The 21,462-nt window shown below is 45.2% G+C and overlaps 1 protein-coding gene across 1 annotated transcript in view; it reads left to right on the top strand.

Annotated features, from left to right (window-relative positions):
• The window catches only part of atrnl1b (attractin-like 1b), a 70,968-nt gene that overhangs the window by 11,069 nt on the left and 38,437 nt on the right, over positions 1-21,462 (top strand). The window contains exons 9-21 of the mRNA XM_080517428.1: positions 591-774; positions 927-1,081; positions 2,268-2,352; positions 2,573-2,787; positions 2,946-3,064; positions 3,295-3,427; positions 5,241-5,428; positions 6,011-6,224; positions 6,909-7,100; positions 11,447-11,734; positions 12,665-12,802; positions 15,120-15,213; positions 21,225-21,277. Of these exons, the coding sequence (XP_080373554.1) occupies positions 591-774; positions 927-1,081; positions 2,268-2,352; positions 2,573-2,787; positions 2,946-3,064; positions 3,295-3,427; positions 5,241-5,428; positions 6,011-6,224; positions 6,909-7,100; positions 11,447-11,734; positions 12,665-12,802; positions 15,120-15,213; positions 21,225-21,277 (2,058 nt within the window). The remainder of the gene's footprint in view (positions 1-590; positions 775-926; positions 1,082-2,267; positions 2,353-2,572; positions 2,788-2,945; positions 3,065-3,294; positions 3,428-5,240; positions 5,429-6,010; positions 6,225-6,908; positions 7,101-11,446; positions 11,735-12,664; positions 12,803-15,119; positions 15,214-21,224; positions 21,278-21,462) is intronic.

The following is a 21,462-nucleotide window of genomic DNA, read 5'->3' as shown; positions in this document are numbered from 1 at the left end:
CAGTTGATAGTAAGCTTCATCGACAAGTTTTAATTTTAATTTCGCTCAGTTACCAGGATATTATTCGCCAGGAATATCTCTAAAAAAATGTTTAAACCTGTAATGGAACTTGCTGTGGATCCAACAACTAAGAAGAACTGCAGCATGTTTCTCTTTTGTTGTGAGCTATCAGAATAAATACAATAAAAGGGAAGACATCAGAAAATGAAGTGCACACAGCAAAGTAATGTTGCCACCCCTGACACTCTGTTTTTGAAAGAAAGCTAAAATAAAATGGATCAAGGATGTTTTCATTCTTGTCACTGAATGGGAAGAGATTGTGTTCTTCTTCAAGGATACTTTTCTTAAATCAGGTCACTTCTGAGTGCTATTTGATTTGTGGTACTCTTAAAGTAGAGGGGGGTCATGTTCCAGATCAGATTGACATTTTCACGAGCATGTGAGTTACACGCCACCGCGGTAGAAGAGAGAAAATGCAAAGCTGCGTGTGTGTTTTTATTGAATGCGTGACGAGCCATCACACATTTGATAGCGTTTTTATTGGCAGACTGGGGTCTTTAAAGGTTTTTGCCTCCGTGCTTCGTTAACAGGGTCCAACACGTGGCTGGTGCCGGAGACCAGCGGCGCCATTCCCCAGGGGGGCTACGGCCAAAGTAGCACCTACGACGGCGCCAGCGGCAGCGTCTACGTTCACGGCGGCTACAAAGCTCTGCCCGCAAACAAATACGGCCTCGTCGACGACCTCTACCGATACGACGTGAACACACGGACATGGTGAATCAACACCTTCCCGTTCCGCTCGCCTCCTTCATTATGCATCCCAGAGGCAGTGTGACACCCCGTGTTACACGCCGCCGCCTTACAGTCGCCCTTGACCCCCCCCCTTCCTTCCCCCTCCTTCCCCCTCCCTCCTCCGTGCGTTCCAGGTTCATTCTGAGAGAAAGCGGCTTTCCACGGTACCTGCATTCAGCCGCGCTCCTCAGCGGCACCCTGCTCGTCTTCGGCGGCAACACGCACAACGACACGTCGCTCAGCAACGGCGCCAAGTGTTTCTCCGCCGACTTCCTCGCCTACGACATCGGTAGGCGTCGCCACGAGGGAGGAATTATGTGTTCTTGTCACTTTGTCATCACGTTAACACATCAGTTGAAGCAACAATGTCTTCGGGTGAAGCTGACAAGCTTCAGGAATTCCTTGGGAATTGTAAATTATTCAAGCTTGAGGTCTTGTAGCTTCACTTGTCCATTAACATGTGTTATTGTGATTTTAATGGAATAATCACTGGACTACCTTCAAGTAATTTTTTTTCTTTAATTTTCATTAGCCTCTCTTTAACTCACACAATGACAAGTATTAGTATTGGAAACCTTTTAGTTCATATGCTACAAAACACATTAACTTCTTAATGGTGTTGAATTGGTGATGAATACAATTTTTAGGCTATTATTAGATACAACGTTTTGGCTGGTCAATTTTAATTTGAATTACATTGGATTTTAATAGTGCCACAATGCTTTTCTTTTTTTTTTTCTTCTTCCAGTTTGTGGCTTAATAATCGTTTATACTTGGAAATATTCACTGAAAATCAGATGGAGAAAAAAAACTGCTTGTCCTAGTGCTCAGTCAGATTTGTGTTTTTTATGTGGTTTGTCGATCTTTCATTTATAAATAGAACTTTTGTCAGAGCCTCAGTCCTGACACGACCTGCTCCCACTGACAAACATAAACAAGATCTCACATGAAGAACACTTTGTGTCTGAAATCAAAGGTGGAAACCACTAAAGTGAATGTGCATTGATTGTTTTTCAAGGAGTTATTAGACTGAGAGGACTTGGAAAAAGACCAGGATTTCTGAGAAAGGTCATTTGTAAGGCAGTGGGTGCACATGTTTGCGGTGTTTTATTCATACAGCCTGCAGCCAGTGTGCGATTGGCTGGATTTGAGTTTTTATGTACATTGTGTTGTAATGATTTTTGCCCTCATTGATCTTTACCAACTCGGATGAATAGAAGAATTGGCCACATTAGAATTAATGAAGCATTTACCAGATCTGTGGCTCAGATCTGATTTACAATACAAATTCCTTTTGTCACGTGCGCTTGTTTGCCAGAAAAGTTGCGGAAAGACACCAAGGGACAAAAAAAAAAAAAATCCGATTTGGGCCACGTTCTGCTGCAGTCTGGCTGATTTTGTTCACAGTTTAGGATTTAAAAACAGTGGAAAACCAAGTCACTTACTCACACTGCCTTGTTTTTTTTCCCCCTCAGCGTGTGACGAGTGGAAAGTCCTGCCAAAACCGAATCTGCACCGGGATGTCAACCGCTTTGGTCATTCTGCTGTGGTCAGCAATGGGTGAGTGTTGGATGTGGAATTGTGCACACTGGACAGATGGTGGAATCTGCTTCCAAGTCTCAGTTTGTGGTCGCGTGTTGTTTAGTTTGATCCGGTGGTGATGTTTCGGCCCCGTTGATGACGCCTGGAGCCGTTGTATAAATAAATCAACACACACCATACAAGAAATAGCGACAGTGCTTTCAGCTCTTGCTTTTTCTCCTTTGTTGTCCCCCACCAGGTCCATGTATGTGTTTGGGGGCTTCTCCAGCGTGCTGCTCAACGACGTGCTGGTGTATCGACCTCCCAGCTGCCGGGCCTTCTCGGCACAGGACGGCTGCGAGAGGGCGGGGCCCGGGGTTCGCTGCATCTGGAGCAGGGGCCGCTGCGTCCCCTGGGAACCCAGCATGGCCGACGGCAGCCTCAGTCCTGCCCCGTTCTGCCCCGCCAAAGCTGGTGAGGAAAAGCCTCAAGTTTCAGAGTTGACTCGCGCATAAAACCCTCCGCCTGCTAAAACCCTGACTTGTTCTGTGGCCCAAGCCGGGTTTGTGTTTCGACTATCTGTGCGCACAGACCACTCCCTCCAAACGCTGCCTCTCCCCCTGTGTTTGTAGTCACGGTGGACGAGTGGTGCTACAGGTTCTCGGACTGTGCCAGCTGCACGGCCAACACCAACGGCTGCCAGTGGTGTGATGACAAGAAGTGCATCGCCGCCTCCAGCAACTGTACATCTGTGAGTTCTCCAACAGGGGGCACCAAAGCACTGCTGTTTAACGTTGGGCTTCCAGAAAAACACACACACACACACACACACACACACACGGTCTCCCTGAGATTTTCTGAGCGGAGGGTTTTGGAGGGAAGAAGGTTTTTTTTTTTGTGCAATATTTCTTTATACTCTCTGAATGAGTGTCTTTCTCAAAATAATTTTTTTTGTGTGTGTGTGTCTTTCTCATGTGGCAGAACGTGAAGAACTTCACCGAGTGTCCAGTGCGGAACGAGCAGGTGTGCAGCAAGCTGGCCAACTGCAAGAGCTGCTCGCTGAATCTCAACTGTCAGTGGGACCAGAACCACTCTCAGTGCCACGCTCTGCCTGGTAAGCTCCACGTCGGGCCCAGCAGGCGTATTCTTGTACGCTACAATCACACTGAAGGCTTTGGATTTGGTTTCTCGTTTGACACACACATGCACACATACAGTCAAGGACTGGTGAAGGGAAAACTCACACTTTTTTTTTTTTGTTGTCTTTGTTAGTCTCAATATGGTGCTTGTATTTCGAGATAGAGCTGTCGGGGCTGGTTCCATAGCGTCCATCCAGCCTCTATACTGCTCTCGGGTCCTGGGGGCAGGAAGTGGATCTTAACTGACAATGGGTGAAAGCAAGGTTCAACCCTGCACAGGTTGCTGGTCCATCGCAGAGAGATGAACAATTACACTGGAAGAACTTCCACACTATTCAAATTGGGAATAATCTCACTGTGGGGCGATGTTCACGACGACGCCACCTTCCATTTCAAAATATCCATGTGCTGGTAGGATTTCTAAAGCGATGACAATTCCTTATCCAATAAAAAAAATTAATACTTTTTTTAGAGTGTTTTAGAGCTGAACTGGGCGACAGTCCAGTATACACCAATTGTAGTTATGCACATTAAATGGAGAGGGGAAAAAAAAGGCTTAATTTCCTAAAATTATGCTTCAGGGTTTTGCTTGAGTCTATAATTATTGTGGAAATTTCAAGGTAACAGTCACATTTAGAGCAATTAGCTGACGAAATCCTTTTAGCCATGATCGACCAGTCTAAAAGCCTTTTCTCAATGTACATCTAATTTTGCTTGTTAAATTTCATTGATACCACCTCCGTCACTCGTTCGTATTAAAAAATGGCTTAATCTTGAATCCGACAGATCAGAACTGAAACTAAACAAAGATGTTGCATTATACTTATATTATTAAGTTTTGAGATACCGTTTGAGGACTGGATGATAAATGAGGGAAACATTCACATTAATGACAGCGTTCTCTGTAATGAACAGCTCCACTGACGTCTCAAGTTGAAGGGGATATTAACACAGACATTCATTGATTTCCACAGAGTTGTCCTCACTTGATCGATTTAAGAACCGAATGTGAATCAAATCTTTTTGTGATTGTCGTTTTTTTGCTGACCTTAAAAATGATCGAACGCGTGGCGTTTTTGTTTCCTCCTTTGGCTGCGGTTTAAACACGATCTGCCGAGTGTAGAGATGCATTTTCAAGATGTCACCCTGATGTTGTTTATCAGACCTGGCAGTGCATTTAGTTTACCTCGCACCAACTTGCCTCTCCTCACCCCACCCCACCCCACCCCACCTGCACCCCTGTTGTTGATGTTGACGCCGGCTGAATTTGGAGAAATAGTGCTGTCACTTTTTCCATAATTTTCAGTTCATGAAGCCTTGTCGCCTGAGGGGGGAGTGCAGTAAGAGCTGCAAATAATGTGTATATGCACCTGCTTGTGTGTGTGTGTGTGTGTGTGTGTGCGTGTGTTTGTGTGGCCTGTACATAAATTTCTAATGCCTGAATGTAAGTTAATCATCACAGACACACACACTGCATACATTTAAAGCAAATCGGTGCCAATTACACGCATGCAAAATCAGCTACGCACACGCACACACACACACACACGCACACACATACCGCCCTAAATCTTTCTTCCCCTGTGATTTCTGATGCTTGCTTTGCTCTCCGTTTGCAGCCGTTTCACCCGGGGTATGGCGCTCCCCCTTCAGCAGTGTTTAACTAACAGTCTCAGTTAGTGATTTCAAATATTGACTTCAAAGAATTTCTCCTGCCGCCCTGTAAATGCTAAGAGAGTAATGATTTCACCACCACCTTTCTCTCCCTCTCTCTACCCCCCCCTTCAGCCCAGCACTGTAGTGAGGGCTGGACCCAAGTGGGCGAGGCCTGCTTGAGGATAAACTCCAGCCGCGAGAGCTACGACAACGCCCAGCACTACTGCAAGAACCTCAACGGCAACATCGCCTCGCTCACCACCTCCAAACAAGTGGACTTTGTCCTCGAGGAGCTCAAGAAGCTCCAGGAACAAGACAAGGTGAAGGAAAAAATAGCGAATGTTTCCCTGAGCTTGGAGAGTCTTGTAGTTCTATTTTGGCCTCATAATGTGGATGTATATTCACCAGATCTCAATTATGAGCCAGTTGACAGTAGCAGGCTCATCATTCAGTTTGAATGGAATGGTTGGATTGTGCTCTTGGACAAATGCTCACCTTCTTGTCCCTCACAGACGTTAAACGTTTCCCGCAGTGACAGACGGACCTACTGGTGGATCTTAGTTTGGTCACGCCTTCCTGTATTCAGGAGAACACCATTTGCCGTCAGTCTGCTGTGTTGAAACTGGGCTGTTTGTTCTGAGCAGACCCTCGCCAGCATCATTTCCCCATTACATTAAAAGTTGATTCCTGAAGGCAAATAAGTAATCATATCTGTGAAATTGTTTTTAGCAGACTTTTAATGACATCTTTGGCAGTGTAACTGATATCCATTCTCTCTTTTTTTTTTTTTGTTTAATAGCAGAATTGCAGAGAAAAAGGAGCCACACTTAGTACATTTCTTTTTTTTTTTAAACTAGTATTTAAATGCCAGTGTGTTGAGCCTTTTCGCTTTGTGTCCACAGCGGTTGTCTCCATGGGTGGGCTTGAGGAAGATCAACGTGTCGTACTGGGGTTGGGAGGACATGTCTCCCTTCACCAACAGCAGCCTGCGCTGGCTGCCAGGCGAGCCCAGCGATTCTGGATTCTGCGCCTACCTGGAGGAGCCACAGGTGTCGGGTCTGAGGGCCAATCCGTGCACGTCCACTGCACATGGCCTCATCTGTGAAAAAGCAACTGGTGAGACACACATTTCAATGCTTTATGGAGACAATACATCAATTTCTATACATTTCCTGCAGAATTACTTGGCTACTACTTGACTAATCCTAACAATAACCTAAACGTAACTGAAATGTGAGTATGTAAATATACTTTACCCCACGACAGAAATAAATATACATTCACATATGTTGCCCTCAGCAGTGGAGACAGTACTTATGCCTCCACCGCACCCTGGACACACACTCCCACTGTCCATAATTGTGATCCGACACCATATTTCCACGTGTAAGTGCCAAGCAGAGTGAAATTAAGTAAATTTTTAAACAACGCATGCGTGTGTCTGGTTGTGAAAGTCTCCGATCACAGTGACAAGGGACCATCATCCTTCCAGGGAACTTTTTAAATTAATTGACATTAATTTGCATTAAACTCATCTGTAAATAATAGTCAGCACTCGTGCACAGAATGTCGACTTGCCCTTCCGCTCACTGTTCATTTCCTGCAAGCTCACTTTAAACAAAGCTACGTACCTGAACTTTAACCCTTCAACCAAACATAAAATGCCTTCACCTGAATGTTTGTATGCACGTTCTTGATTTCATCCCCATAATTTGAGCACATAAACAGAATGAATACACAAAATATGTGATGCCTTTGAGAATGAGATCTTAAATGCATTTCCATTGTTCTGGTGTCCAGGAAACCCCAATCAGAGCTCCCGTCCGTCCTGCAAGAAACCTTGCCTGCTGCACACCAACTGCGCCAACTGTACGAGTCAGTCCATGGAGTGCATGTGGTGCGGCAGCGCCCAGCGCTGCGTCGACTCCACCGCCTACGTCATCTCTTTCCCCTACGGCCAGTGTCTGGAGTGGCAGACCGCCGACTGCGTGGGTAAGGATGTTTTACTGAACTTAATCTAGTTGATTCTTCTTTGAAGTCTAAAGTCTGGCATTAAGGCGGCTGGCAATAAGCTCTCCCAGATCGGCCTTCTGTAAGCAGCCAATATTCATCACCTGAGAGAAAAGAGGTTCCGGGAGGAAAATGGCTTGAAGTGGAAGGTGTTTCTGGCGGAGGAGGAAATCGTATTGGTTTTCCCGTTGATTGGCTTCGGAAGGTTTATTTGGATCGTAATGGCCAATTACTTCCGCGTATAATCTCACACCAACTGTTAGATTTCCCTGTTGACCCGGCTATACCATTAGCCAAGTAGTTTAAGCAAAGTCTCACGCTGAGAAGGAGAGATTGCAAATACCACAGTGAGTGTGGGGGTTGTGGGAATGCACACATGTGGTCCTGTGACTGGGAATGTTGTTGTGGTGGTTGTCGGCCAAAATACATTGTAATATCCCAACGAAAAGTTAAATAATCCCACTTCAACAGCACGAATGTATTTTAATAATACAGTCACAAGCTTCTCCAGTTCAAAACAATACATCAGTCCTCTTCTCAGCGATGATCTGAATGAAGCCTATAAGTAATGTCTATTGTGCATGTTTGCATCATCTGTCTGCGCTTTAGAGCAGAAGTCCTGAAGGTTCTAATCCCTCTAAGTTATCATATAAACAGGTGTGAAGGGTCACAAGTCGTTCAGGCTGTTGAAATTGAGATTACACTTAGAGTCCAGAGGAGAACGCCACAAAACCAAAGCCCTGCTGGAGACACTTTAACATTGTTATTCCCCAGATGACGATGTTCAGGAATGATCATCCTAAATGCCGGACGCATACAAAGGTCAAGCAGTGTTTCCCCCCGTGTCGGAGCAAGTTGACTCGATGGCTCCTCCACTTGAAGGTCGAGGTAGCCGGCCGGGCCGGTGCCTTGGTGCTGCCTTGGTGATGTATGGCCGCCAGCCACTGTTGTGGCAGACTGTAAAAATATCTCTGATCAGTTTAGCGGGTAACAAATTTAGGGAGCCCATGAGTGCTGTCCCTAATTCATTTGTGTCTGCCGGTGTGGGGCTAATGCAGACAGAGATGCTGCGGTTCACCGTGGATGTTTGTCTTGTTTGGAGTCCCTCACGGCGTGAAGGACGGAGAAGGGCGTCTTCTCAATCCTCTCAGCGATTTCCTCACTTTGTTTTCTCTGTCTGACGCAAAGTTTCAACCACTGCCTTGAGTCTTGAGTTTTTCAATCCACGTCCTCGTCCTGAGTCCACGACATAAATGCATTTAAAACTACAAACCTATAAAAAAAATAACTTTGTAACATCATTGCCTGCTGCGAATAAGCTCGTAGTGATTTATTTATTTTTTTTACTTTGTGAAAGCTTGTAATAGCTTCTCGCTACACTCTTCATTTTACAGTATAGCCTTCAAATTGATAATCCAGTTTATCTATGTGGCTGTATCCGACTGGATCAAACGGCCCGAGCCAGACACACGGTCATCCGCGCCATAAACACAGTGTCTGTCCGTTTCATCATGTCGGGTCCGAAAAAAAGCAAACCCCCTCCGGCTGCGTTTAGTTCAGACCGAATTTTAAACATGCAAGGTTGAGTTGACTTTGCCTTTCACCTCGCAGCGTTTTCCACACTCTTTGATTCTGTCTTTTCCCGGCTTGTTCGCTCCTTCCACCGATCCTACTGTTGGTGTACGGTTCGGGAGGGGGGGTTGGCCTGAGCCAGGGATTTTAACCAGACTTTCCTACTGCACAAGCTTTTTTTTTTCTTTTGATGAATTCTAAACTCACAGTATATGATGATATAGATAACAGCTGTTGGGATCTGTCGACATAAAACAGCTAAAAGTACATCTTGCATACTGACATACTGCATCGAGGCCCTGGTTTGACTTTATACACGGCTTTCTACGTTAACGGGAGTCGTCACGTCGGTGCAGAAAACCCAGTGAAGCTACAGGAATAGAGGACTTCACATGCTCGCAGGGTTAAATGCAACATTTGTCATATGTTGATGGCGCAGAGCGACACAAAGCATGCCGAGACCCGGAGTTAAGCTGTTCGCGTCGCATTTCTCTCAGATATGTAAAACAGACACTGAAGGTTGTCATGTTGATCAGCAGTCTTTGTACTGTCTGTGAAATCCAGGAATAACAATTTGGAGGCCGCGAAGCCGTCGGCAGACACACATTTAAGCAGCTGTAGCCACAGGGGACTTTAAAGTGGATGTACAATACACCGATCTTCTAAAACCTGATCTTGTAGAGTTTGACCTCTAAAGTCACATTTTGATGTAATGAGAAATGGGACATGAAAGTGAAAAGTGGAAGTTGGACTCATTTGCATTTGCAAATCCACTTTGAAAGTCTCCACAAATGAATGCAGTGTGTTGCAGAGAGGATCGGAGCCAGGCACAGATATTGTATTTGTTCAGCTAATAAAAACTGGGAACGATGGATAAAGTGCGATTTATTTATTTTTATTTTTCGGTACCGACGCCGCTGTATTCAACATCCAATTTATCACATTTTGGCCGTTCAGCCCCACATATTGATTTGTCTGTCAAAGCACAAATGAAAGATGTGGAGTTTGATTTTCGTCGAAGATTTCAGGTTACGACGCGCTTTTGTGTTGTGGCAAGACAAAGCTCATCCAGCTGCTTTTTTTTTTTTTTTTTTTTTTTTTTAAGAATGGTATGTTCCTGAGAAATCCACCACTTATGTCTTGTCATCTAAACAAACTTAAATGGCCTTGCTTTGCGCCGATTGCTTTTGTGTTGTCATGGTTTCACATCCATTAGCAGAGTAGCTGGAGATTTGTTTGACATAAACTGAGGTAAAAGCACTCAATGTTTGTCTCCTTAAAGTAGTAGTGGCATTTTCTCCACTGAAGTGTCTGTCTGACAGGCGAGCGGGTGCTGAAAGTTGCCAAACAATTTAGTGGCCGTGAGCGTTGGTCTCTTCGGCTGACAAAAGAAAAAAAAAAACCCGGCATCGCGCTCTTGGGTTGCAGAGTTTAGAGCTCGGGACCGCTTGACACGTTGTACTTTATCCCCTTTGTTGAAAGTTCTGCTCACATCACAAACTTTTCCACCAGGCTCCCCCCCCACCCCCCCCGACACATTCGCCGTCTTGTTCAGTGGCCTCCATTAGCTGTTTAACACTCTCTTCTTAGGGTTCTTATCCTCTTATCTGCTTTTCAAATCTGTTGAACTCACTAGATAACCCATTTGTGTTCTAGTGCAAAGCGCATTAGCGCTCCTTAATCCTCGGCTTCTGTAAAAGCTAAAGAAATGAATGGAGCTGTCTGTGTAAATCCTACAATTGAAGAGTCTTGAAAACTGTACCCTGTTAAGAGTTTACCAGCAGAGGAAATAATATACTTTTGCTGCTGTTTTTATTTAATTTTTAATCCATCCGCTCCCACCTCGGAAGGAGAAAGGCAGTCGACCGCAGGGCGAACGCAGGGAGGCAGTAACGCACCAATTAACCCGAAATAGGATTTTCTGTTTTGTTTTTTTAACTGTGAGAAGAATCAGACAAAACATGCAGTCAATCAAGGTGCCCGTACATCATTTGGACTAACTTGGGGTTCAGTATTTTAACCAAGGCTCCGTTTACACGACAACGTTTCAAGTGAAGATTCCTGCGAATTTGCGTTTTGGTTTCAGAAAAGTTTAGCATCTACATGGCAACGTTTTCAAAACAAAGTTGGTTGACACAGAAATGAAGGAGATGCTGAAAATTGTCATTTTCATGTTGGGCCACGAGTTGGTGCTGTCGTTTGTTTTGTTTTTTTGTACTGAAACCACACACATTTACATGGAGAACTTTATGCTATACACATTAAAAAGGGGAGCACACGGACATTCGTGTGGACAGACACCCTGGAGGCCAACGTTGTTTTTAGTTGCCACCTATTCGTGCACATGCAGAAGAACTACTTACCCTGGGCGTGGTGCACATGGCTACATGGAGACGGAGCCCCGAGCATCCCGCTTTGGGAATCGTTGCCAAAATGAAAAGATTTGGTTTTCACGTGAAAGCCACCATTCTCTGCTAACTGAACAAAGCTCTAAATGAAGAACTTGACTGAAGAGAGCTGGTTAAATCATGGCTACATATGAGCTTGGAATTGCGTTGTTTTGACAGGCAGTACTCGATAGTGCTCTTGGCTTCGAGTGAGAATGTCCCTTGACCCAAGTTCTGTTGCAGAACCTTCTGTGTGGAGTTTGCATGTTCTCGTGTCTTTATCTCGGTACCGCACTGAATAAAGTGGCGTAAAAGATCAATCAAGAAAACTCGCCTCCAACACGTCTCAAATGTTTTTCTCCATTTCAGCCCAGAACTGTTCTGGCCTCCGGACGTGTTCCCAATGCCTGGAGCAGCCGGAGTGCGGCTGGTGTGGCGACCCCAGCAGCACGGGGAAGGGCCTGTGCATGGAGGGCTCGTACCGTGGACCCATGAAGAGGCTGGCCAAGCAGGGCCAGCCGGGCCAGCCGGGTCAGCCCGGCCAGCCGGGCCAGCCGGGTCAGCCGGGCCAGCCGGGTCAGCCCCACGACATGAGCCTGGATCCAGGCAGCTGCCCCAAAGACAAAGGCTACGAGTGGGCCTTCATCCACTGCCCCGGTGAGTGATCCACTTCCTGTCCAGCTTACTGAATTACACATCAAGGGGTTGTAAGTTTATCTATGTGAGAGCTTGTTATTACCCATTGACTGTTACGGCTCAAGTTTGAAAAGCAAGGGGTCGTGTTACAGCCTCTCTATGCAACCAATCCCTCCCTGCTGACTCCATGCAACCTTACACTAGTATGCCATTTAATGCTTTCATTGAGCGCCTGTCTTTACAACCCGCTCATATTAATTTCAGAATTTTAAGTGTTTGGTTATATGCTTATATGTGCATTTATGTAAGCCATAGTTGAAATGTAGGAAGCTTTGAAGAGGTTTTAGTGACTATTTATCTAAATATGGGTTGAAGAAAAAAAAAGCACAATGTCACTCTTTACTATCTGATATAGTTGGTTGTGCAGGTTGACATTGACTGTCCTTGATTATGTTGTATTGATGCAAGAAACTGCAACCGAGGGGTTGACTTTCTTTAAAATTAGAACCTCCTCTCGTTCACTTTGGTGGGAAAACCAACAATACAAACAAGGTAATTAACACATTTGTATTTCCAATTGGAGATTTATTGCAGGTTAATTAAAAGTTGCAGCCATTAAAAAAATTTCAACAGGCATGTCTGATTAAACGGTAATTAATATGACACTGCAGACACAAGTTAGTGACAGCTCTAATGGGTCGCTTGCGTTTCTCCGAAGCAATAACAACAACAACAACAACAACAACGGTAGGTGTTAAATCACTCACAGGTGCCTCTGTGACTTGCAGACAGATGGCGGACGAGAACGCAGGCATGTTGGCATAAAATCACCTGTCTTGTCTCGGATTGCTTGGCCTGGACTTGCCCCAGCTGAAAGCAGCTGTGGCAGAATGGAAGCTTTGGCGTCTGCTGTTGCATTAATCCATAACCCCCCCCCCGTTTCCCCCGCAGCGTGCCAGTGTAATGGCCACAGCACGTGTACCAACGGCAGCGTGTGCGAGCAGTGCCGTAACCTCACCACCGGCCCGCACTGTGAGACCTGCATGCCCGGTTACCATGGAGACCCCACCAACGGTGGCAAATGCCAGGGTGAGTGCCGCATCGCCGCTTCACATTGGTTATTGTGTGAAACCCGGTGGTTTTTTGGTGGCGCGGTCAGCACATCCCCAGCCCGCCGACAACTCATTTCCCAAACGAGACATCGGTGCTATGTATATAATTATCAGTGCTCTTGTTTTATTTTGGAAGAGACCCGCTGTGTGTAAGTGATAAACAAGCTTTCAGAAGACCCACCTATTGAATTTCAATCAGTACATGTTGATAAATACATTGCAATAAGGCATCACAGCAACAGAGGGCACTGTTGCACATCATTTTGCATTTCTGCCAAATTGTCCTGCTTGATTGATGATATTGAGTGTGTTGGTTTCAGAAAGTGTTGGATAGAAAAACAACTATAGGCATTAGTAGTAGTTACCAGGTCTCGGTGCTTGTGTGTGTGTGTGTGTGCGTGTGTGCGTGTGTGTGTGTGTGTGTGTGTGTGTGTGTGTGTGTGCATTATTGGCTCAGCCGCTGCACTCTCTTGAAAGGCACTGAAATGTCAAATCATAAATGAACAAGTGCATGTTGAGCGTATGTGGTGCACTATGGGAACTGCAGGTGAAGCTGAAGGTCAGTGTGCTTGTCTTGGAGATGCATTTTGCCTCTTAGAGGAAAAAGAAAGGACTGCTATGCGTCTCCCGCCTTTATTTTGCATTGAATGGGTGAAAGGCACCGGGAGCCGCATACATTCACATTTCAACCAACTCCAACAGATGCAACGCAATTGTTTTGATTGTTTCGCTAATTTTCAGGGTGTGATGTTCAGTTTCTTTCTCCGCGGTAAACTGTTTTGAGTGAGTCTTTGAATGGCGCTTGAAGCAGATTTATTAGCTCACTCTCCTGCCCAGCGAAGAATAAATTTTCTTGAGTGACTGCAACCCATAATTTATACAGGATCGCTGTTTTCTGAGCAGTAGCTCAAGATGCCAACGGAATTTAATATGGAGGAAGGGTGTGAACAGCGCACAGGAACAGGCTTTAAATCAAAAGTAAAATGAGTGTATTAGTATCTGATAACTGTCCGAGTTGTCTTTCCGTTAAATGAATTGCACATTTATTAAAGGCTGTTGAGACAGGTTCTTTGTACCTGCGCTTTTTTTTCGTTCTTCTTTTAAATGAACAGCATTCCTGGGAAATCACATGTAGGCTTATGTTTGAAGCATCGGACATGGGAGTCACACTCCCAACATACCATCTGCTCTCGCACGGGCGATGGCTGTAACCTGTAAAGTGAAACTACACAGGTGAGCGTCTGTGAGGATTCACTCTTTCAGAGCCCCGGGGACACAAATCACCAAGTCAATATGACATGTGCATACATCCATGCTCGGGAGGTGACGGCAGTTCATCGGTGTTCTTAACAAGCACTCCGCTCAACCGGTCCGGCCGTGAGTCTCATCTCGTCGCGACGTGCTCGTGGTACCATTGGATTCCTGCGTCACCGGCTGTCAATAACGAGCCGTGTATGTGTGAGAACACTGGGAGGGGGGGAAGAAAAAAAACAAAACCCATTTCAGGCGCTTGGAATATTCAAATGTAGCATGTTGTGAAATGTGCAGAGATTGAGGGGACTTGGCACTCTGGGAGGCAGGGGGGTGGAAGGTCCACTGGCGCTTCAGTAATAAACCTTCTGGGTGTTGTGCAGCACAGTCAACTGAAAGGAATGGGTCACTTTCCATCCCGCAAATGCAAACCTGAAAGGCTGACACACTAGAAGCACTCAAACAACCAATTCACTCAAGTTTCACACATCTATCGCTGCACACGCACACACACACACACACACACACACACACACACACACACGCACACACCTCGCAGCTATTACAGACTCTTATCTGGGGGTTGAGACGATGGGTGAGCAGTGGTGGTGGGGGGGGGGGGGGGCTCTCCTTCATGTTTCTGATCTTTGAAGTTCAGATTGGCCTTTTGAGAAATACAGTTGTTTATCATCTCACCCAGATCAATAACTGTTTCCTCTGTGATTGTCACCCAACTTGGCAAAGAAAAAAGAAAAAAGAAAATAAGTGGACAAACTGAAAAGTTGCTCGTTTAGTGCTTAAAAGCTGGAAAAGTCAATTGCTGGGACATATGTTCGGGAAACTTCTGGCATCATTTCAACCTTGTGGACGACGTGTTTCAGATGTTGGACTTTGATTCCATATCATAGACATATTTTGGGTAAATCTTGGTCGTACTAATCAATTATGTCCCCACCTGTGTTTTCTCTTCATCAAACTCAGTCTTCCTTATGCTCTTTTAAAAAAATTATAATAAATAAATAAATCTTTTTATCCTCTTTCAGCCTGCAAGTGTAATGGACATGCAAGTGTGTGCCAGGTGTTAACCGGCAAATGTTTCTGCACCACCAAGGGGATCAAAGGAGACCAGTGCCAGCTGTGAGTACCCCAGCCACATGTTCACACACACACACACACACACACACACACACACACACACACACACACACACACACACACACACACACACACACACACACACACACACACACACACACACACACACACACACACACACACACACACACACACACACACACACACACACACACACACACACACACACACACACACCTTAAAATAAACCAGTATGTGCATTTTCGTGACTTAAAAAAACCCAATATGGCTTCATAATCCCAAACCTGGTCTAAAATGTTTCACTGGCATTGGGTAATCAGAAATGAAGTTATACGATCTTTAGAGAGCTTTCCATTAACACCCCAGTATGCAGTTGACATTTAAGTTGAAGGAAAATAGTGGAGTTGGTTGAACACCTCATTGGCTGCTTGTCAGATGAACACTCGGTAAAATACAGAGGTGATATAAAAAGATATAAAAGTTTACCCCTACCAAATAGCCAACAAAGCCGGTGTGTTCAAAAAGTGTAAAGGAGGAGGGAAAAATACAAAAAAACAATAGAACCTTTGAAGAGTCTGAGATTCTACCAGATAAATAAGATCTGAATTCTGAATGTGTTGCTGGTGGTGTGTAATTATTTTCAATGCGAAATCAATCATTCTCAGCTGCTGGAGCTTTCTATCCGTACATCTTCCACACAGCGAGTCCTGGGAGGTGAAGCAGGGTGCGCCCTGGACAGGACGCCATTGTCAAACACAAACTCGCATTCATGCATTTTAGAAGTGAAGAGGAGGTGTTTGGGCCGAGGGAGGATACCGGGGAGAACATGCAGACTTTACACCAATAAAGAGCCAATACTGGACATAAGTCAGGGATTTTCTGTCCCTCTTTTTCCTGAATCTCCAGCTTCCTGGAAGTCTACTGCTACAACCCATGAAGTGTTTGTATAATGACACTCGACTCGCTTCAGAAGATGCTACTGAGCGATGGGAGGGTGTACGGGACTGATATTATGACCTCTTTGCACATTACAGAAAGTCGAAGTGGTGGTAGGTTAATGACCGGAATGGTGCGTGAGTTTTTGCAGAAGAAAGCCCTCGCATGTCAGATGTATTGAATAAGGTTTCCTCCCCCGGACGAGATCGGTAGTTTTGTTTGAGCGTCCGACTCTAGCGGCTCACTCGGTGGTGGCCGGAGCGCCGTCAGAGATGACTCAAGAAGGCACTAAAAAGCAAGCATATCGACATTAAATCAAAATTAAGTTGATCCGATTTTGAGTAATGACTCCGTCTGACTTTCAGTAACCTCCTTTTGTTTTAATTATGTAATGTGATTTATCATTATGTGATTAATTCACTGCAGTGATTCATTATTCTCCTGACGTGGTTATGAGCATTGATTTCTGACCACTGACAAGCAGCCCTGCTTCTTCTGGAGTGGAGGCTCATGCTGGATGCTAATGACCAGGTGGCGTAAAGAAAACGACGCGATCGGCCGGCGCAAACGCCACCTCCGGGATTTTCTGCTGACACAGCTGGATTCCAGCAGTGTGGGAGGACCATCTCCTCTTAGCTGTCTGCTTTCTCGGGTAAAAGCAGAGCGGACACTGTTTTTAATAACCCTAATGCAGTAAGAGTTATGGAGGGAGGGGGGGAGGGGGGGGGGGGGGTCACTGGCAAACATGAGCACGCATTGTGTGTACACGCCTACACACAATGCTGTTATTGTTCCCTGCCTCTCGCCCCCTACCGAACATCGACACTGCATCATCTCTGAAAATTCAGCTCCCCCCCCCCCCCCCCAATAGTCATTTAAATTCTTCAGGCAAATATCATTTTAAATTTAGACTGTTTTCTGGCACGTCACACTGATTCACTTGAGACGAATTCTCGCTGAACACAGTGACTAAATGTTAGTCATCAACGTGACATACAGTAGTCCTGACACCCTGAGAGACACCGGGCAGAGTCTTCTCGTAAACAAGCAAAAGTTTTGCCTGGTTTTTCCTGTCATTAACCGCATTCTTGTTAATGCCCCCCTCCATATTTTTTTTATTTTTTTAATAACATTTTCAAGCAAAGTTGTTGGCTTTGCCTCGTAGATTAATGGTGGACATGTTCATTTCCAGGCTGCTTGTGGTCCAAAAAAGTCAGCAAATGTTGACAATACACCTGAGAAGAACACGGAGGATGTCAGGCAGGGCGGGCTGGAAGAGAACGAGGCGTTTCTGTCAAATTAGGCCGTAGATAAATGACACGTTGCCCAATTGAAAAGGAATCTCGGATTGATTTCTGGTACCAGATGGAAGGCAGTGCATTTCCTAACCAGCAGAATCAGATGGGTGGGGTGGGTGGTGGGGGTGGGGGGGGGTTGTGTTCTGAACAGACCAGCACAGACAGGCCAATTGCCATCAGCCATAGAGGGAGGATGTGCCCATTCAGCTCTGGAGCCAGCTCTGGGACTGTTCCTACCTCCCATTACTGATTATCAGCTCAGAATCCAGCCAACATCATAAACCTCCAGAATGTGTTGTTTAATCAAACCAATTTGCAGACCGTAATTAGGCCAGTGTGTGGTTTCTTCAATTTCAAAATCAAAATGCGGCCTCCACGTTCCAACCTGCCTAATGATTCAGGTTTACAAGAATGTCCTTTTTTCTTTTTTTGTCGTGTAATTTGTGGTTCTCGTTACATGCAATCGGTGTTTCCCCAGGCACTGTCAGCCCCTCACTCCCACCGTCCCCAGCAGTGACCCTCAAACAAAGACCTCTGCACAAGGGTACCGTGTGGTTTCTGCAATGTACAACATGGCACACTTGCACGCTGGCGCACACACGTGCACCACAACCCCCCCCCCCCATCTATTCCATTAGGACCTCCAAATAATAGCAGCACTAATGAAGTGAAAGATGCATCAGTGCAGAATAAAATTGTTTTTGAAAACAATTGATGAGGTATACGCTGCGTAGCAGTGGTGAGTGAGGGAACATTTTCCTGTTATAGCACTCATTTGAATGCATCCAGTATTCAGGACGCGAAGCTCTGAGAGTTCATACATGTGCGTGTCAACTTCAGCCTGTCTGTACGTGTGTGTGTGTGTGTCTGTGGAAGACCCCCCCCCTGTTGGTGTGTGTGTGTTTAGGTTTCGTCTCTTAAATCAGAGCGTGCACATACAAAGGTTCAAGCCCAGTGTAGATCAAATTAAGATATTGTGCAGGGGGATTGCCTGAAGTTCAGATGTGTGCACGGATGCATGCAAGTGTAGATTAAATTAAGATACAGTGCAGAAGAGCTGCATTATACCGACGAGCGTGCCGGGCGCCGTGTGCAGTTCGCCCGTTGCAAATGCCATGCAGTGGAAGCGCCCCGGGAGTGATGTTCTGTGAGGTTCAAAAGCCTGTGGCGCCATTTGTCCTCTGTCCTTTGTACCGTGGTGAAAGTGCACTCTCGCCTGCCCTTGCCTGTTTAACATTAGAGTGCCGGAGCCGGCTCCATCCCTGCAAAGTGTGCCGCCCCTGTGAGATCATTCAGAGCAGCGAGCCTCGTTCCTCAAGATTAGCAGGTTGGATAAAGATTTACCATCCATCTCCATCAGTCTGAATGTGCTTGTGAGTGTCTGGGAGTCCTAACAACCGCTACAGTACGACAGCTGTGAGCAGCATCACACATTACAATATATTAGCATTAAAGCAAATTAAAGCTGTTCTGTACTTAAAACATATCTCTGGGTCATAGTTTAGCAAATGAGCTTTTTTTACGCTTTCCCTGCATGTTGATGGTTTTTCCTCCCAGGTGATGTTTAGGGTGTTGAAAGACGTTGGCTGTGTTACACCCACCCTCATCTGACGGGCTTTTTACATTTTTTTTTTCCTTCCTCGACGCATTGATGTCTTGCGTATCCTAAACGCTGCAAAACAACGGCTGCCAAATTATTTTTAGACGGGGAGTCATCCCCGTTCAATGTCACATCACTAACAGCCTCCTCCTCCTCCTCAGTGGCGTCCGTGTTTCTCATTTGGCCTGATACCCCCCCCCCCCCCCCCCCCCCCCCCACCACCACCACCACCACCACCCCCCCACTACCACCACATCCACCGACTCATCAACGCCGCCTATGATATTCTCGTTGTAACAAGTTCAACTGGTTGTCTGTGAGATTACACAACTGCTAAAACACAAGAATAGATCTTGAAGGTTTGGACTTTCACCTTATTTTTTCAGCTGTAGTACAAGTGTGACATCGATCAGCTTGTTTGCTCCTCAACAGCCACGACGGTGAAGTTCGGCGTGAAATGTTGACGATTAAAGTGCAGGAAAGTTTAGGAGAGAAAAAAAACAAAAAGAAACGATACAAATACTTGCGTTAACATGACAGGCTGGTAAAAGTACTGATTTAACTTCTATAGGGTCTGAAATGTATGAAAGTTAAATTACTTTTTATCTTTATTGATGCACAATACTTCTTTTTTTAATGTATTTTAAACCTTTTTAGTCCGCATGGATGAAGCAGCTCAGTCATTAGTAATGACACGGTTCATAATTGAACTTGTGTCATAGTTTCAGGTCCAGAACTAAACTATTTTTGAGATGAAAACAAAAGTTTTAACTGGACTTGATACAAACCAATTCCTTCCAAGTTGTTATTTATTTGAGAACAACCTTTATTATTGATCCCAGAACAGGAGGTCTTGGCATTCAGTCTCTATTAATGTACCTTGAACCCTCTCCTTCTTTAACCTCTGCAGTTTTAGTATGTGTGACTTGTTTCCGCCACTGAAACGTCCTCACAAAGGTTGAAACCAGGGAAGGAGCCGGAATGAGGAGGGAAGGCAAAATAGTTATTTGTGTTTTAAATGTAAGGAGTTAAAACCCAAAAAAATTGATTCATGAAAAATGCTCAATGCCTAAAACATCTAATTGTGGTTGGATCAGGAAGTATAGATACTTAGTTACTTGGCACTGAGTTGTTCAGTGAGCACACCGTCTGTTCCTTCACATCACAACAGACCGTTGGAAAGCCACAAGCCTGACAACACACACACACACTCGCACGCCACAGTTGATGGCACTCTGGATGCTCACGAATTATTTTGCTTGGCAGCACTTCATTTAAAAGTCAAACTATTTGTCTGATGCCACAACAACGCCGTTGCTGGGTGGAAACACTCAACCGATGAAAGTGCAGCAGTGTGAGTGGACTGCATGACCCGAGTGACCTCCTGGACCGTCCCACTTCTCATCTTTAACAAACACTTTCACTTTCTTACCGTTGATGAGCTCACCGGGAACAACGGGGAAAGACTTTTACAACTTTCAAAAACATGTTTTTATGAGGATTTCTAGCGTCTTCCTTTGTTTCCGAGTTTCACTAAATGCACGGATTGAGGAGTTGAGGAATTGAGGGTAGGATTAAAAGTAACGGGACAGCCATTTAGCAATCAAAATAAACAAGTTGTGCTGTGAGCGTTTTGAGGAATGGAATCCAAGTTGTGAAATCTTGGCTTAAGAAACCCGAGAGAAACCCGCCGCGGGCTTTGTCTGGATTATTTTAAACTTTTGCAATCTCTCAATTCTAGTGGTGTATCTCTGAAACATGATTGTTTACCACGTTATCAGATTCTATCTTTTAAATTACTCACCTTGATCAGTGGGGGCTCTTGATTTGGCTTTCCCTTCTCAGTTTAGGCTTAAACAATCAAGTAAAGAACTCATTTCCATATTCTGTGTTTGCTTAAAGGATTTTCGAGGGATTAAAACTTGGTGCGTTACTTTTTGACGCCGCTTCCTGTGATCGGGTGAATCAACTTTTTTGAAAGTTTTTGCCGCATGTCACTGTGCCGCTTTGATAAACAAAACTTCCATTAACTTTTACAAACTATCAGATGCAAGGGACTTGATGAAGCGCCAACAGCAGGAGCTAATGCGCTGGCACTTGGCGCCTCACACGCGGCTCCTGATAAGAGGTATTCTTGCGCTCAATCTGTTCGCGCTCGTCTTCATCTTGTTCTCTCCTCTCTGTTTTCGGCACTGCAGATGTGACTCAGAAAACCGTTACCTTGGCAATCCACTCAGAGGAACCTGTTACTGTGAGTAATTCTCCACTGGACAGCTACTTGCTGGGGAGACGGCGCACACACACACACACACACACACACACACACACACACACACACACACACACACACACACACACACACACACACACACACACCCCCTTGTATATTCTTGGATTTCTCTCTCTCTATCCCTTTCTTTCGTTCTCTCTTGCTTT

The sequence above is a fragment of the Blennius ocellaris genome, assembly GCF_963422515.1.
Source record: "Blennius ocellaris genome assembly, chromosome: 21".
NCBI classification, from domain to species: Eukaryota; Metazoa; Chordata; class Actinopteri; order Blenniiformes; family Blenniidae; genus Blennius; species Blennius ocellaris.
The sequence above is the reverse complement of the archived record's forward strand: the minus strand, read 5'-3'. Positions and strand labels throughout refer to the sequence as shown.